At 36.4% G+C, this 18,113-nt stretch overlaps 2 protein-coding genes across 9 annotated transcripts; both read right to left on the bottom strand.

Moving 5' to 3' along the window:
• Nucleotides 1-2,748: 2,748 nt before the first annotated feature.
• LOC111009787 (uncharacterized) lies at nucleotides 2,749-3,845 on the bottom strand. The gene is made up of 2 exons (XM_022282997.2): nucleotides 3,497-3,845; nucleotides 2,749-3,419 (listed from the first exon to the last, which is right to left on the bottom strand). Exons 1-2 carry the CDS (start codon nucleotides 3,581-3,583, stop codon nucleotides 2,994-2,996), a joined length of 513 nt encoding a protein of 170 aa, XP_022138689.1. The 5' UTR covers nucleotides 3,584-3,845; the 3' UTR covers nucleotides 2,749-2,993.
• Nucleotides 3,846-5,606: 1,761 nt separating this feature from the next.
• On the bottom strand, nucleotides 5,607-17,609 carry LOC111009900 (DNA glycosylase/AP lyase ROS1). 8 transcript variants are annotated; one of them, XM_022283132.2, is made up of 20 exons: nucleotides 17,244-17,609; nucleotides 16,198-16,547; nucleotides 14,328-15,743; nucleotides 13,807-14,214; nucleotides 13,074-13,164; nucleotides 11,954-12,995; nucleotides 11,773-11,852; nucleotides 11,589-11,673; nucleotides 11,066-11,157; nucleotides 10,910-10,978; nucleotides 10,742-10,778; nucleotides 10,584-10,666; nucleotides 9,456-9,926; nucleotides 9,224-9,260; nucleotides 9,052-9,115; nucleotides 8,779-8,918; nucleotides 8,645-8,710; nucleotides 8,447-8,561; nucleotides 8,334-8,372; nucleotides 6,017-6,586 (listed from the first exon to the last, which is right to left on the bottom strand). In XM_022283132.2, exons 2-20 carry the CDS (start codon nucleotides 16,469-16,471, stop codon nucleotides 6,450-6,452), a joined length of 4,746 nt encoding a protein of 1,581 aa, XP_022138824.1. In that variant the 5' UTR covers nucleotides 16,472-16,547; nucleotides 17,244-17,609; the 3' UTR covers nucleotides 6,017-6,449. The 8 variants fall into 8 exon arrangements, with proteins under 8 accessions (XP_087982553.1, XP_022138824.1, XP_022138826.1 ...); XM_022283134.2 differs by having other exon boundaries at nucleotides 17,272-17,609; XM_088126427.1 differs by lacking the exons at nucleotides 6,017-6,586; nucleotides 17,244-17,609 and adding an exon at nucleotides 5,607-5,888 and having other exon boundaries at nucleotides 16,198-16,486.
• Between the last annotated feature and the right edge of the window lie 504 nt (nucleotides 17,610-18,113).

The raw sequence follows: 18,113 nt of genomic DNA, 5'->3' as shown, positions 1-18,113 counted from the left end.
AAAATTTTTAAAACGTGTTGTCCTCTAATTAACCGCTTGATATTTGTTCAAAATGTTTTTTCTTTTTTTCTTTTTTTTTTTAAATCTAAAGGTGTAAACCGTCGATCGTAGTTCCCATTAAATATTCCGGGCCGATCGATATCTATGGGCCAGATGTCAAATTGTGAAGCCCAGTACTTTTGGATCATCGAGAGGCCCAAGTTTCCAAATTTGAACACGTAACTGAATTTGTGTCGGCCCATCATTAATTGCTGGGAGGCTTACTGTTTTGCTAACTATTTTATTTTCATTTTTGTCACCCAGATGTCGGTTCCATTCCAATCATTTGTTTTTCTTATTCTTTTTCTCGTAGGATCAATCATTTTTCTTTTTGGCACAGAATTATGTGAAGGAGAAATAATTTGGTTAATTATTGGACGATTATTGTCATTTGTTTCAACCAATTGAAGCTGGCGCCGCGTCTTTTTTTTTTGCCACTTCCAGGCAAAATCATGTTCTTCATGGTTACCTTTTTACTTTATATTATGAGAGATAATTTATTTCATATCATATCCACCTTTATCTCTATCACTAGAGACCCAAGTGGCAATTTTAATGTTTTAAATTTTTTACCTTTTAACAACTAAAAAAAACAATCTAAAATTGTGAAATTCAAGAAACTATTAGTTAAGAAAATAATTGAAAGAAGAGAAAATTAATCAAATGGTCTTTTTATATATAATTTAATTTTGAATTGACGCGCTCAGGTAAACTATGTATTAAATGAAAATGTTTTTCTTTTTCTTTTTTTTAATTTTAAGAATATAATTGGTAAAGGTATAATGGGCCCCAGAGGCCCATGAAGGAGAGTTCGTAAATCTCATAAAAGGCCATAATGGGGAGGGAGTAGGGAAGGGCAAATTTGGAAAAGAAAAAATGAAACGACCGTTACTGAATTTGGAAGGCTGAGCTCGAACAGGGAATAAAGAGTTTAATGTGAGAGATTGGTGAGCCGCGCGGGATATCTCATATCCCATTCTGATTTCTGACAGCGCCACGTCGTTCCTTTTAAAACGGAATTTAACTTCAGAAGCCTTCGTTAAATACAATACAACTAGTTCGATTATTTATTATTATTATTTTTTTTTTTTTGGAATTTGAGGTTCAAATCTCTATGTATCAAATTTTTGTTTTAATAAAAAAATTGTTTCGTTGTATTGATGAGATGATACTCCCAATGTAAGAATCTTGAAAACTAAAAAACAGTTTATGGACAATCTCTTAGGATATTACATTTCTATTCTAGAAAACAAATGTGGAAATATAGATATATGTTAAATGAAAATCTTAAATTTGTACTAAAACCATGCATCGTGGTCTACTTTAATGAACACATTTTTTTATTTAGTTGAACGGGTTAAAATTTTTATAAAGAAATTGAAATAAATTATAGTTACACGAATTGAGTCCAAAATTTAAAAACCAAATTAGTTGTCTATTCTTAAATTTAAAAACCAAAATTCAAAAGAGAGAACACTCGACAAGAGTTGAAATAGGAATTGGCTCCATGGATCTTTTGGAATATTAAGAACAATTTTTTAATACAATAAATGGGGCGAAAAAAGAATTGTAGCTCACTATATGGTAATAGATGATTAATGATTAAGTGGTTGAAGTTTAGATTACATTACACGAGTATAATTCAATTAGTATATTTTTCCAATCAAGAAATTGTGAATTCACGTTGTATTAAACAAATATATATATTATTCATTGAAATTCGAAATTGTAATTAAATATTTTTTAAAAATCAGTACCTAAAAATAAAAATATTTGGGTACGAAAGAACGTGGTTTGCAGGGAAGAGGAGCGGACAATAGCGGGAGCGGCGGGCACATGAGTTCTGATGAATCTGCGTCAGCCGCTCCTTATTTTGTACTACGCGTGAGGTTTCTAAAAACGACGTGTCGGTTCTAAGCCACTTTGGTTTACTTCACGATTTCGCGAAGCCATATAGAGCCGTTGAATGCGCACCTTTTCCGGATCACGTCGTGTCCTAGTTCCGATTTGTCGTTTTTTGTTTTTGACCAAATCTCTCGCACTTGCCGTTGGTACCGTTTGATTTATACGGGGGCCCAGTTTGTTCCCATGGCCCATTTAAGAGTACTGGACGGGCCCACCAGCGAGGGAGATTCAAGATCTTGACACGTGGCGGGCTTACCAAAGCTTGGCTCCACCACGAACCGTTCGATTTGGTTGTCGAGAAAGGTCGGAGGAAATTTGAATGAGATCTTATTAAACCATACTATAACAAACAACCGACAGTTACACTGTAGTTAAAGAAATAGAAAAATAACAATACTTTTTTTTTAGATAGTTACATTCATGACCTAAAATAAATATGAATTTAGCATAAAGTTTTAAAGTACTTCTATAAATGTTTTTACAAAAAAAAAAATCCTAAAAAGACCTTTTGATTATCTAACTAATATTATTAAAATTCACATTTTGTTTAGTTTTCCCCTTATTTTATTTTTTAAAATTTTAACTAAAACCAAAATAAAAATTAAGCTATTTTTTATATCAATAAATATGGACAGAGGATCCAACCTTTAATCCAACTAAGTTTAGGCTAGCAATCAAATTTAGTATTAATTAAAGGAAATTTCATAATTTTACAGTTAAAGCCCCTAAAATATGGGAGAAAAGTACAGATATAAAGTGATAATTTTAAGTTTAAAGTTTAAAGTTTAGAGGCAATAGAAGATTAAAAAAAAAAAAAAAGAAGGAAATATGATTTCAGGTAGATCGCGGAAATCAATAAAGGCGGATCAAAAAGAAAGATCCCATCCTTTTCCCGATGGATCAAACACAGCTTTTCAGTTAAAAATTAAAAAAGAAAAAAAAAGGCAGCCAATGACAACCCATCCACCTCCCCCTTTACACACAACTTTCTCTTCACTAATCTAATACCCAATAACTTTAATCATTTTTATTATCTATTATTTTTTTTTTCAGGTGACCAAGTAAATGGGCATGGGCGCTGACGTGGACATTCTGTATTGCTGCTGCTCCATGTTGAGTTCCCGGAGGCTGAGGTAAGGGATTCCGGCGAGCGGGCCGGAGGAGGGGCGGGTGGTGGACCGGTACGGCGTGCTGGACCCGCTCTGGCTCTCGGTAATGTAAACCGGACCGGAGACGGAGGCGCGGAAGGCTCTGGCTCTGGCCCGGTGAACGTCCTCGGAAACGGCGTCGTTTCGGAGGGTTTGTTGGATCCGGTTCCATTTGAAGAAGAGGAGAGCGTTTTTCCACCACCGCTGCTTCTTCTTCTTCTTGTTCTTACTGGTTTCGTCTTTGGAAATGGGCTTTTGGAGCTTGAAATGAATGGAGTCTATGGATCTTGAAGACTCGCGTTTGTGCTTCCGAGCCTCTTCCAAAACCTAAAACAAAAACAAAATCCAGTCGAATCAATGGAATCGAGAAATTTGTTTAGAAGAAAAAGGAAGGGAAAATGAACCTGAAAATAGTCGATTTGGGGGTCGAAGCCGTAGTCGCTGAAGTGCTGGGGCTCGGGGAAGGGGAAAACAGGGGATTTGCTAGACATTTTTCAGGAAGATCACGAAGAACAGATTTTTTTTTTTTGGGAGTGGGAATTTGAAAAAGCGAAGTTGGATTTAGATTAGATGGAGAGAGAGAAAGAAAGTTGGGGAAGTGGAAAGGGAAACGGAAGGAAAAGGGAGTTTTATTTATTTATTTATTATTTTATTGGGTTTGGTTTTTGGGGCTCAATGAAGAATTGCAATTTGCAAGGTGGGAGAGGCCGTTGGCATTCACAAACCCTAATAAATGCTCTCTTTGCTTGGTTCCGTCCAACTTCACGCCTATTATTTATTTTAATCCTACCCTCCACGACACTCTCCTTCACTTATCCAATTCTTTGCCCATAATTTATTTATTTTTTATTACCTTTGAATGCTCTTATCGACTGCTACTATGCACACAAAAAAATAGCAAACAGTCATACTCCTCTAACTAAAAATACATTTCCTACGTACAACAATGCAACAATTTATACTGATTCATCCAACTTATGGCTATATTCAATCTTTCACGATGTGCGGGTTCTACTATGTTTTGGATAATACAATGGATCACATTCTACAAAACTTTCTCTAAAGGCCACAATAATGACCAGAAGTTACTATGCCAATAATTACTTAAAATTACAAGAATGAAAACACCCCCACTGATTTACGAGAGTAGGTTGCCAACAACGCCCCACATCCCAAAACACTCGTTATTTGTCCTCACGCAAGCAGCAACTTGGTTCTGCACACTTAAAAAACAACAAACAGATGTATTTATTCATCGCGACAGTACTGCGGTGCTACAAACTTAATGTTCCGCCTCGCACCGCGTTGTGACAGTATTGTGGCATTGTCCTCTTGGCCAAATTGGCCATGCAGCCCGCTTCTTCGATTCTCTTTCATTTTTGCCTTGTCCTGATCCGACACGACACCATTTTGACTCCATAATCTCAACAATGTCCTCTTTGTTTTAGTTCATTTTAGTTAATATAATTTAAGACATCCATCTTCGTTTATGTACGATTTTGGTCTATTTTAACATATATATTTTTGAAATATTCATTTTAATCTCTATACTTAGCACAATCCTATTGTCATTAAATTGATTGTAATGTAGCCGGGTTTCTGTCAGGTATATAATTTAGGTTGAAAATTTGCAAACATGAACTAAAACAATTGCTTTTTAAAAAGTGGGACATTTCAACTACAATGAATAATAGTTTAATATACAAAAACTGAAATAAATATTTTGAACCAAAAATAGTATTTTATTATTTTTCTTATTATTGAGCATTTAGATTAAAAAAATGTAAGACGTGAGCGCACTACACGTTCTACGTTTTTTCAGAGGTTTAAGATTTGAATTCTCTACTACTTTATTATACATTTGAACAAAAAAAATAAATTTAAAATCATAAATTGTTTTTTTTTAATATTATAACACAAATATTTTAACTGCAATGTCACAGAGCAGGTCGAGACATACAAAATTTAGTGTTGAACTTCTTGACATTTTTTTAAAATATCGGTTCAAATCTAATAAATTTTAATTTTGTGCAGTTTTGGTCAATTTGGTGGTTGTTTGTTTCCTCAGCATGTCAAATTGTTGATTCGATTGTTTTTTTTTTTTTTTTTGCAGAATTATCCACCCAAAATTGAGAATAGCTATAAATTCAATTATACATTAATTTCTGGTAAGATAATTTTTATTTGTCTCCTTTTTTTTTAAACAAAACCACCAAATAAACATTGATTTTTTAGTTATATATTGGAGAAACAACAATATAACATAGAGGGGCTTATTGGAATTTTTGTAAGGAGAAAATGACTTGTTGATATATTTATTATGCGTTGAATCAAATTATACTTATTGAATGAGTTTTAATTTTGGGTAAGTTGTACATTTTGTCCCTAAAATGCCCAACTTTCAGAATTTGACCGTTTTAGAAGTTCTAATTGTAATTGCTAATAATTTTAGTTGGTTTTGCAGTAGCAATCACCTATGCCTACACGACATTCATTAATTTTTGTTTTTACTGACTTTATAATGCTAAATATGTTGGCAAAGAACATTCAAAAAGTAATTTTGCATTTTTATTGATCTTACAAAAACTTGTTACCACCCGCTGGTGTAGCCTGGTGGGCTTGTAGTCGAATGGGGAAGCCAGTTTGAGCTCCATGGGTCTGTAGCTGGGATTTCCCCCATTCAGAGACGAGTCCCACAATGTAAGTTACCGTAGTGAATGATTGTTAACACCCCGATTATAGAAAACCTCTTGGTGGAGGCATCGATTCCGGGTTAAAAAAAAATCTAACAAAAACCTGTTGTACGGAATCAGGAAAATGGTATGAGATTGAGTTAATAAGAAAGTGAATGGACAGCAACAGTTTGAGCCCAATGCTCCTATTGTTCACTGTGAGGATGATTGGCAATATTTTAGTGCTAAAGCTGAAGGAATTAAGAATATTATAAAGTCAATGAATCCTCATCAATCATGAACATCCTTAAACATACACCTTTTTCAGTCAAGTAAATGGGAGTCCTGTGTCATTAACGTCTTTAAAAACTCGAGTTGGACCAATCGGTACTCGCGGTTATCTGATGGGATAACCCGAAGAAGACTGAGCTTTTGTCCTATGGACAGCATGCTTAACGTCCGTCTTTTGGGGACTTTAGAGACACAGATCCAATACGATGATGTTATAAGTTACCACCCAAACTGGATTTTCATGTTACTAATATATACACTAAATTATGACGGAAATATACATAATACAGCTTGATTGGATCTTCCCATTTCTGCAGGTGACCTATAAGGGTTGGTATATGACACACTCCACTAGTTTATCAGATATGGTTATCTACATATTTACAGTATTCATCTACTTATCAACTGGATTGCCTGCCTTATCTGTCTTACTTTTAGTTTTGGTCAACTTGCTAGCTGGATAATGCAATCTGGCTAGCAGAGGACGAGGTGCCCCGGTTTTTTTATCGAAACCCCGTACACAAACATAACCTGCAAATTAATTTCACCCACTTGTGAGAAATACAGAGAATGTTTTATCCTCTTCCGTATAGCTAGAAAGAGAGAGTCAGAGAGAGTCGTGTGGTTAACCAAACGACTTTAGGCACTCCCTGTCGGGTTGTAGGAAGTTCTGTAAGGATGCTCCTCATACTTCTATCTTTTGAGCCACAGTTTTTGAGTACACATGAATCTGTCTTCTTTATCCAACAACATACAAAAGGGGTTAGAGAATGTGTTGGTGCTCTTTTCTTGATCACCAAAAGTTGAAGTTCCTTTTTGTAGTTTTTGATATTTTTGGTTAACTCAATTTAGTCGTGCTTGGTTTTTCTCGCTTGTCCCCCCTTCTCATGAAAGTTGGGGTAGGATGAGGTGGCTTCGATCTCAAATATTTATGGCCGACCAAGGCTTGGGGAGAGGAATGAGGTTTTATTGGCAGAATTTGTTGGCCTCTTAGGCCACTTCCAAGGAACTTGGTGCTCGAGACGACTTCGACATAATTCGATGGTCTCATGAAATTCAATAGGGGTAGAGCATGAAGGAATTTCCATAGTTTTGAACAACGAAAGATTTACTTTGCAGCATGGCTAGTACTACACAGGTTCTAACTTTTTCGGTCTCGAAAGAATGGACTGAAATGTTCAAGGAGTTTCAATCCTCCAAGAAGGTCAGAATTCTCATACTATTTGTCCATTTTACTCTAGAAACTGGGAACTTTTTGTGAGGTCATTCTCCCTTCCAATTTAAAAAACAAAAGGGTGGGCTACAATCACATCTCTAACCTCCACAATTGTGTAGCTAACGACCCGACTCAAGAGGCTCTGCCACCTACTATCCGTCTACCCAATACCCCACCCAAGTCAATATAAATACATGCTCGAGAATTAAGATAGACCATTCGAAAGTTCAAGGTAGACAGTTTGAAAGTTAGGAACCAACCTCGAATAATGGGACCAAAATGAGATTTAAACCTAATACTTTTTATCAGAAAACTTTCCGAGCGTCCCAAATATTTGTAACATTGAAGCATCAAGAAATGACTTCGGAACCTTTGTGAAAACAAATAATAGAAATTTGGGAGAAACGATCATTTTCTTAACATAGTTGAAAGTACAGATGATTGTGACATCATATATCCTTCACTTAAACTAAACAAACTTAGCTTGAAGGATAGTTTTTAAACAATCAAGACATCATGGAGAGTAATTTTTTTAAACAATCAAGACATCATGGAGAGTACTTTTTCAAAATTAAGGAACCAACTTTAGAAACTTGAATCTAATTCAAGTTTGTTTGCCTTTTAGCACATCAATGAGTTGTAAAAGAAAATAAATGTCTGCATCATATTTTCACCTTTTTTTTCTTATTTTGTGTGTAAGAAAAAATTTCATTGATGTATGAAATTACAAAAAGCCTGTCGATCGGTTACATAAAACACTTCCAATTAGTCCAGAGGGAAGTGTAGCTATAGTGATGAAAAATATTTTCACCAAATTTTTGAGTTAGCTTGGAGGGAGAATGCCAATTTACCAGCTTGTGCATATGGCACAACCAGATATTGCAGATAGAGAGGTGTCAGTTGTAACATTAACATAATCAACTAGTGTATTAGCATGTATGATGCATCTGTAACTTTTAGCTTTATTTCACTTTTTAAGGAATTGAATTTGATTAAATATACTCCTAATAATAAAAAGGAGTTCAAAAAAACTCTTCAATAGACTAAGTTAGATACTCTTACCTCTCCAGAAGCAACCTTGAATCTCTTCGGTTGATAAACCTATTACATGAAAAGTGCATTCTAAGTGTCTCTACAAGACTAAAACGACATAATAAACCCTTTACAGTACATACCCTTGAATATAGTTGGTATGGAGGTTCCGAAGTACACTGTCCGCCTTACGAGATTCCACAACCATTTCCTAGGAACATCAATTGGGTTAAGGCTAGAATCATGGTCGGCAAATACCTACATAAGAATGATTCCTCTGTTAGTTCAGCTTCAAGTATTTACACAATCAACATTCATGGCATGTTAGATTTCCTTATTACCTCATTAACTTGAAAGTAAGTTCCATTTAGCGGGAAGCTTCCTCTCATTGCAGTTCGACATGGAATCTGTACTTATAGTTGGTTAGCTATTAGCCTAGTGAGATATACCGCAAATTAGCTGCTCTTATACTCACCAAAATTGTTCCTCTAACAACTTGGGAGTCAGCTTCTCTAACACTATTGCATGAGAAACAGTCCTTTTCTCCACACAATCGGCCACTTTCTTGAGAACTACATTGTGTATGTGGTAGTTCAACAGAATTTGCTGTTTCACCTGACAAAATACCAGCAAGTTTATTGCATATTACAAAGCATCAATGAGTTTATAAGTTTACCTTCTTAGCATGTTTTCTAAGAATGTAAAACTAGTTTGTATTGAGAGTATATTAGTCAATTTTCAATGTTACCCGGTGTCCATATGGCAAGAAGGTAGAAGCATGGATCATCGGGTTCACGTCGCTCCATCTTTAACTGTAATTTGAGAGTAGTTAAACAATTGGACAGTCTTTAACCGAAGAAAGAATAAACAATTGGACAATCTGCTTCACATCACTCCATCTAACTGTAAGAGTAGCTAACCTTTTCTAGAAGAGGATGGGAGTCCGGAAGTTCGTAACTGCATGATGGTAAAATACAATCACATGGTTAAATAATTCTGAAATAGATAGCAATTCTAGTAAATCTAATAATTTGTTTTCTACACTAACAAACTATTTCAACATTACTTTGTTTTCTCCTATTATTCCTTTAACTGAGAAGACATCTCATGGTTAAATATTTCATGTTTTTGAGCTGGGAACTGTGTACTTACACTAGATGCTCTGTTCTCAGCCGACCGATATTTTTAAGCTTCGGCATGGGGATCGATGCAGCTTCTGGGCTTAGGACAACAAGTGCCTTCGACATGCTACCTTCCTGAAGTTCCACATTTTCTTGTATGTAATTCTGTACGTTCTTAGTGAATGCTTCAATATTAAGCTTTATTGTAGGAATCTCATCAGGGTCTTCACATAAGGTATCCATGTCCTCAATGTCATGTTCAGAAATCTGTGGGCATTCTGGCTCTGGTGTTGCTGGTTCTTCAATAATGGGCTCAATGTTACTTACTCTAGATCTCACATTAAAGTGGTTGATTGATTGCTGATTCTTTTCAGTTGGCTCTGATGCCTGAGTGAGAGCCAACGGCCGCTGATCAACAACTTCAGCCTGGTTTACATCAGCTTTCCTTTCGGTTGCAATAACCAAACTCTTCTCTTCTGGCGCTGGCAGTGCAAGCCTTGCGCTGCATGAATGTCAAAATTTTGATTTGTCAATACTTGTATTTTGTAGTGAACTACTTTTTCCTCCCCAATTTTACTTGAATGGTTGTAATGTAAGGAGGGTTGAACCAACAAACTTTGAAGCAGATAAACATGTCAATGGTAAACAAAAATTCTGAAATGCATTAAATGGTTGAAATATCACATGAAACTCATGCATGAGATGACATTCACTTGACTTAATCAAGTAATTATCTTTATGCACCTTTTTTTATGTTTAAGGATACCCACAAAGTTTGAAGTAGATGAATTTTTTATTTAATTCTAATTATATCGAGAAAGAGGTATATTTACTTTATCAAAAAAAATAAATAAATAAATAAAAGAAGAAGAAGAAGAAGAAGAAAGAGCTATATTTATAATATAGAATTTTATGACAGTAAACTAGAATAAGAAAATATGTAGAATTAATTTTAAAACATTAAATGAAGGTATTGTCTCACAAAAATTAGGACGTTTGAGGATAATTGCATGCAAAAAAGATTTGCCAAATCATGAGCACATTTGGGAAAAAGTCAGGAGACGGACTTGCCAGTAACATTAAAACTTAAAGAAGGCTATACCTAACATTCTTACTTATCCAATGCAATATGAATCCAGTGGAAGTGAGAAATGCAAACCTGGCAAATGCACTTGCAAAGTGTCTACACTCTCCTCTCAATGGACAAGCATTGCAATTTGGTTTCTTTTTTGTGCAGAAGACCTGTATCAGAGTATGCTACTTAGTTCATCTCCCGGAATAACTTAACGAAAGAACAGTTCAGTGTGGAATGGCTACCTTTCCAAATGTAATCATTTGGTAATGCAGCTCATACCTATGAGCAGAATAGTAATGGTCAGTTACAAAATAGTATTGATAATCAATTTGTTATTGTCAGTCTCCCATGAAAAATCAGGAAATAAAAATAAATCTGTTAAAGTCTAATACGGTATAATGCTCTCTTACAATGTTGTTTGGTCAAGCTTGCAGAGTCTTGGCCAGAGATACTTTTGAATGGACTCAAGAACTGGGTATCTGCAAGGACACAAAATATTATTTACCGTTCCTAGAGCATACTAATTCTAGAAAATTTAAGATATAAGCTCTCATTTGACTACTGACAGCTCCAAAAGATGCAATTGCAGTGACTCAGGCAGGGGTTGAAGGGGTACCCATCCCAACCTTACAGCTATGCGTCCAACATTAGTATCTACCTGTTGGAGAAGAAAAGACAAAAAAAAAATGTTGCCTTAACATCTGTTTATTGGAAAAACTAGGCGGGGACGAAAAGAGTCTATTTCTTTACAATATTCCGGAATGTATCATGGCCCTATATATTCATCTTTTTATTAAAAAAAAAAGAGTTCCGCATCTCTCCGAGGCCGGAAGAACAAATAGGCGTGAGGAAGAGGGAGAGGGGGGGCTACGAGCCCTCTCCCGTTGCTGTTCCCGGATCACCCATCCCTTCCTTCCCCTTCCTTCCCCTTCCTTCCCCTTCGCCCGGCCCGGTGAGATCCGATGAGATCAAATCTCTCGAACAAAGTGAAGTGATAGGAAGAGAAGACAGCTGGCGGGAGATCTCTATTCGTTGCACCCCCTTGTATAGGTTGGAGAAAACAGAAGTGCGCAGGATATTTGAACTTACTGGAAAGGCAATCTGGCGCAGGGCAAGAAGGCGAACACACTCCACGCTTTTCAATCCCAATCCCCTTACGCTGAGTAAATATTCTCTACATGTTTGTAGTATAAAGCCCAGAGAATTCAGTACATTGCAAACAGTATTTTCAATATGAAAGAAATGATGAGATTCAAATAATAAATGAGCTTACTTTACTTGATCGGGTGGGACATCCCTTAACCATTCAAGATCAGTGCTTCCATGATCTTTCACCAGACGATTAAGAAAACCCTGCTCAAATCAAGAAGAATTTTTAGCCTCGTAACTACAATTTGAAAACTGAGATGATGATCCAAGGAATTAGAATTTCATTTTCATAGTAATGGGTGTACTTTAATTCTTTCTGCAAGCCTGTTATTCATCCCTCGTTCTCTGATGGTGAAAGCAATCTCATCAACATCCGCACATCGTACAGCTTCCCAATCCAATGAGTCCATGGTAGTTGTAGTTCTCTCTCTCCTTCCCTTTACCTCTGCCTGTTTCCTAAGGTTGTCCCAGTTAACATCATCCTTTTTCTCCTTTTTAACTCGTTTTCCATTTGATTTAGGTGTACCAGCTTTTGTATCATTGAACTTGTTACAAAGTGTATGTCCATGCTTACTTTGATCTGGTTCTTCAGTCTTCCTCATAAAATCTAGAGTACTGTCTATCACAGAATCTTGCTGAGTTTGATGTGCTTTTTGGCTGCCCATTGAAGCCTGTGATTCAACACCGTGTGACACTTCAATAAATCTTCCTTCTGACTGGAATACTACATCTCGGTCACTTTGGTTGACATTGCACAATTCTCTAGAATGTCTTGTTGCTTGAACGTCGTTGGTGTTCAAGACAGTAGTTTGAGATGCAGAATCTAGTGTCTGTGCATGTTCATTAGTATCATATACATCCCTTCTTTTGTAAACGTAGGAAAATCGGGTGATTTTTCTGTACATTTTAAAGCACTGAACTTCTGTAACTCCTGAGATTGAAGTTTTCTGCAATTCATGACTTGATTGACTAAGGGATTCTCTTAAAAGGCTTTTAGGACAATCTGCATTATCGTTTTCTCTTTGATCGATGTACCTCTCTTCTGACGTACTACAAGTACCCTCTAACTTCTCATCTGATAAATCATTACCACTTACATTCTTGGAGTTTGACTTTAGCTTAGTTGTTTCTACAATCTGTATGATCTCCACAGATGAAGCAGACCCATTGACACTGATATCTTCTGATGAAAGATTGCTTCCACAGTTTACATCGACTTCTGGTTCAGCCCATTTTATATCAACTTCTGGTTCAGTGACTACAAAGCTTGTCGGATCACCAATGCTTGACTCATGAAGGCTTCTAGGTTTTAAGGAAAAACGTGCAGCAAGCGACATAAACGCTGAGCTGTATGGAAGGGACAGGCAAACAATTCAGAGGATATTTAACCATTCTATTTTCTTGCACGTTAAAAATACAGTTCACCTGGAAAGATGATCCGAGACATTCTGAGTGAGGAAAACTCCAATCACTGAGTCTAAAACCGATCCTTTCCATTGTGAAAAGCCTCTATCTCCTGTGGAATTATTGTACGAAAATTAACACTTTTAAATTGTATGAAATGATAACAATGGGCAACTCTTTTGCCTGCAGTTGGTTTATTCAAAAGGTAAACTTTCTTCTAGTTTCTAAGGTTTTGCTTTTCTAGTACGTTCTTAACAGAAGAAAGGAAAGAAGAAATAGCCCCATCCGTAGAGGATTGAAATCAGCTATTCTACATAGGAAGGTTGAACTATGGATCAAGCGTGTGCCACATACATAAGCCAAAAGTAAAAAATTTAGGTTAAAAGCACTTTTTGGTCCCGAACTGTACTTCAATTCTAGAAAGTTAATTTTATATAAATCTAGGTTAAAAAACAAATTTGGTACCTTTGCCTTAATCTGAGTAGACTGACTTTGGTACATAACAATTTGATCCCTATACATTTAAATTTTAACTTTAGTTAGTTCTGTACATTTATAACGATTTAGTTTTTTTTTAGTGTACAAACCCATTTTGTTGCGTCCCACTAAATCGTTACAAATCTAAAGGCAAAGACTAAATCATTACAAAGTAAAATTCAGGGACTATGTCGAAATTCAGTTACTTCCCTCACAATGAAAATTCAAAAAACTTAGACCCTGCAACATGGGGATGTTCATAAGTAGGTAATTGTACCTTGTATTAGATGCATCTTTGCAATAAACGAGTTTGCTCGTCCAGAAAAAACTCTTCTCTCTTCCTCCCACCATTTGTCCCTAGCTTCATCTGATCCATCATCAACTTCACTGTTAAAATTCCCCACCAATAGTTTCCAAACTCTATTTGTCTCTCCATCAAGATCAACTTTGGCATGTCGTCTTCGTTTTTTGGCAGGAACCAAAGAACCTTCAAATGGTACCACAGAGTCAACACCTCTGTTTGCAAGCATACCATGCCCTTGATTCTGCATGTTATAAGGCACCATTACATTTTGCTCCTCACATGATGATATTTTCCCTTCTTTGTTAATGTCTAGAATATTCATTTCCTCAACCATGGCGTTTGTAGAAAGCTTCAGTCCTGAAATTATTTCTGAAGGATCCCCTGCATAACACTGCAATTTATTAGGAAAAGTTCTCTCCCTTGAACTTTTGTTTCACAAAAAGTTATAATAATCGATATTAGCAAAGAAATGAAATTAATTATGATGAATGAACCTGAACGCACTCCATCCATATTTGAATGCGATGAAGTAAGAGGCTTCCGTGTTCGTTTTTTCCTCACCATTGCTGCTTGCATCTTGTCAAATTGGGCACCTAACGATGGATGGTGTCTATGAGAATTCTCATCTCTTTGAAGATCAGTGATCGCCTGTGGTTGTTTGGGGGAATATTTAGACTGCATATGGGTTGAGACATAAGATTGATCTTCGCATCTCCTCTCGATGAAATCAAAGGGTTGTAATTTATTGAGGTTCACTGATCCTTCGAATATTCCTGGGGTTAAACAACTACGTGTCTGAGGTCTGGATATCCAGTGGCTGGCTTTTGAAGCACAAGGATTTTCATTCAAGCTATTTACTTTGTATGCTTGTCCAGTATATGTGCTAGATGGGCCAGAATGCAGAACCTTTTCAGTTTTCTCTTTTGGAAAATACTCTGCATGTGGCATCTGAGACGCATAAATTGAGTTATAAAATTCCTCAATTAAATCTGAACTTCTGATATCATCTTGTTTTATATTGTGACAACATTTTTGCTTGATACCCCTTGCTTCGGTTGTACTACTGCAGAATGACTCTTTTGAACTTGATAACAAATGATTAGTTGAATTGGTCTTCCCCATGCTTCCCTGATCCTTATAGTGATTAATTTGAGGCTTTAACTGGGAAGTGCTATATTCAATCGGAATTTCGAGGTTCGATACTTGGCTTTCAGGAAGGCAATTGCAGTCTTCCTCAAGCATTGCTTCACTTTCTTTCCTATGCTGCACAACTAAATGTGAATGATAATTTCCAGTAGGTAGAATATGCACCAGAAATTCTGAAATGTTGGATGAATACTCGCATGAGGAGCTTTCATCTTTCTGTTTTCCTTCATTGTCAAATTTTAAATTCCTCCTGCATGTTTTCCTACTACGTTTTCGTTTCCGCACTTCCACATTAGTTGAAGCTCCTGTTATTTCCATAGGAGTTTCTGCAGTGCAGACTCCACGCTTTCGAATGTACGTCCTTAGACCTATTGAGTTCTCATTATAACTAGCAACTTCTGGGGTGACCGGATTAAGAATTCCTAGTTCAAGAGGAGTTTCCAAGGGTTTGTTGACTGCATTCTTTCGGACATACTTCCTCTTAGTTGTCAAGTTTTCCTTGGAATTTGCAGCTCTCCGAGTGCCTGATTTAGATGTTCTTGGTTTGCCTTCTGTAACTACCTTGGGCCTGTGCTTTCTTCTATATTGTCTCAGCTTGGTTATTCCATTCTCATCTGTTCTTACACTGACTGTCCGGCCTTCCTCATCTCTTTTTTCTCCTGCTGATGAGCTTTGAACTTGAACTACCTGTTTGAGCTCCACAGTCGTCTTCTTTTCGGGGGTCGGGGGAACAAAATGGGGGATGGTCTTGCTAGAAAGTTCACCTGACATGATTTTAGGTCCAAAAAGAATGTCATAAACATGAATGAAAATCTAAAAACATGAGTAGGAAAAAGTACATTTCTAATGAGACCATTGCAAATTAAAGAAATGAGTCATCAATTTCTGTTCATTTTTGTTTTATGTACTCATGAGTAAAACAATAAGACTGCATGCCCTCAAACATCAAATAGACACAAAAAGTAGATTGATGAAAGAAATATTACCATGCCATACACTGACGGCCCTAAAACAAAAATTTTCCGCCATTCATGTTACATTATTTCACCCACAAAAATGGCTTCTGAATTGGGCTATGCTCAATTTTACCGGCATTTCAGCAATCAAATACAATGGTGATTTGAAAACTCAAATTGACCCGGATAATGATATATCATGCTCAAGCTGAAATATGAATCAAGATCAAAAACAGAGGAAGATTCATTTAGCAGAAGTTACCATGTGAAATGGACTCTGATTTCTCCAAAGAACCAGGAAAGGAACAGCAATTTGCATCATTCTCAACCCATTTCATCTCATTCAAATCCACCACCAATATTTTCTGACTGTCAAGTGTCACCAAATTAGAAGTATCTGAACATGCAACTATTTTACCAGCTTGCGCTTCTTCAGTAGACCCATCAGATTTGTGCTGAATTCCTTCCCCAGGCGACCATATTCGCAAAGGGGGCTTAATCGGGGTCACAGGAACCCATGAATTTTCCGCACTCATTTCTGGTTCAAAACGAAAAACCACAGTTCCTCAGTTCCAAGATGTTTGCCAAATTTCTGTTTCCCCATAAAAAATCCTGCAGAAATTTCGCACCAATTTTAGTTTTGTTGCATGCAATCATCTTCCTGAGGAAATGAAGCTATTACACAAAAATTTTGCAAAATGAAATTCAAGCAGTGAACTCTACACTAAAGTTAGCAGGTGTTTTTCACCAGAAAAGCAAAGACAAAAACAAAAACCAGAAGAGTTAATTAGCAAATAATAACATGCTTTTGTATACAAATTCATAATTTATATCTGAGTATCCATAATAGAAGTAAAAGGAATTACACTATTTAGAGGTACTGAGGAATTACGCTATTTATATAATGTCGGAGAACGACGGTAATAAAAGACCAAAAAGGAAACAAATCACCCAATTATACAGCATTCACCAATTAACCAAATAAGGTAGGTGCTGACCAAATTGAAGTTGCTGATCTGCTTGGTGAATGGATACTAATATGCAGAAAGAAAGTTGTTGATTTGCTTGGTGAAAGGTTACTGATATGACAAGGTTGGTGCATCTATGGTAAATTGGCACTGATATGAATAGAGACTAATCTTCAAGGGATGTTGATGAATTTGAGAAAATATTTGCTACTGATGTTATTTTACTGTTTGTAGCAATTTACTACTGCTACTGATGTGTGATTACAAATTACAAACAAAAAACAGAGACATGCATTATAACAATTTCAGCAAAAAAATTAGGGGGATTATGGGAACGCACATAATGGAACGGAGATTGAGGTTCTTACGACCGATCGGCGAACACGAACTGCGAACAACAGGCCGGCGGCGATTAGCAAGCGAAACGGTGAACATGAACAGTGGAAACGGCGAGCTAAACGAAACGGCGAAACTGCGGAAATTGGCGAATGAGAAGACGAACGGCGAATGGCGAAGACTGGCCGGCGAACTGTGAGTGGCGAACGGCGGCACGGCGATGGCCGGCGAACGGCGGCACGGTGAACAGCTCGGAGAAAATGTCTGTGAACGGTCGAAAAACGGCGTGACGGTGGAAGACTTACTCCGACTTCAGTAGAATTTTTTTTTTTTTTACTTTTTTTTTTTTTGAAGAAAGTGGATCTAGTGTATTACACGTGCTGCACGCATATTTTTCAATTATAAAATAACTTTAGAAATTTTAAATAATCTTGGGTGGAATATTTTCAGTATAATTGTTTTTTAGATTAATTTAGTTTTTGTACCATTTTATGATTTTGTTTTATTTAGTTTGCTGAATATTTTAATTTTTTATATTCCATTTCTAGTAGATTTAACTTTGAGGTCAACTATCATGAATATTATTTTTATTTTTTTGTGAGAATAAGAATCTGAGTTTTAATTACTTTTTATGGGCCATTATTTTGTTAGTACTCAACGTATATATACATGAATGGTTAAGTCGTGATGTCTTAAACAAAACTTTTTAAATTTAATAATAAATGTTGATGCATGGATTTTGACCCTCTGACTCTTCTTCTTGCACACACCTAACTCGATGATAAGGGAATCGATATCTGCAAAATCAAATCGATCTAAACCAGTGTGACCTTAGTCACACAGACTCCGATGTTTAAGTTAGCGAAGGAGAGTT

Source organism: Momordica charantia (genome assembly GCF_013281855.1).
Source record: "Momordica charantia cultivar OHB3-1 chromosome 7 unlocalized genomic scaffold, Mcharantia_2.0 BLBB01000007.1, whole genome shotgun sequence".
NCBI lineage: Eukaryota > Viridiplantae > Streptophyta > Magnoliopsida > Cucurbitales > Cucurbitaceae > Momordica > Momordica charantia.
This window is presented reverse-complemented; position numbering and strand designations above follow the sequence as displayed.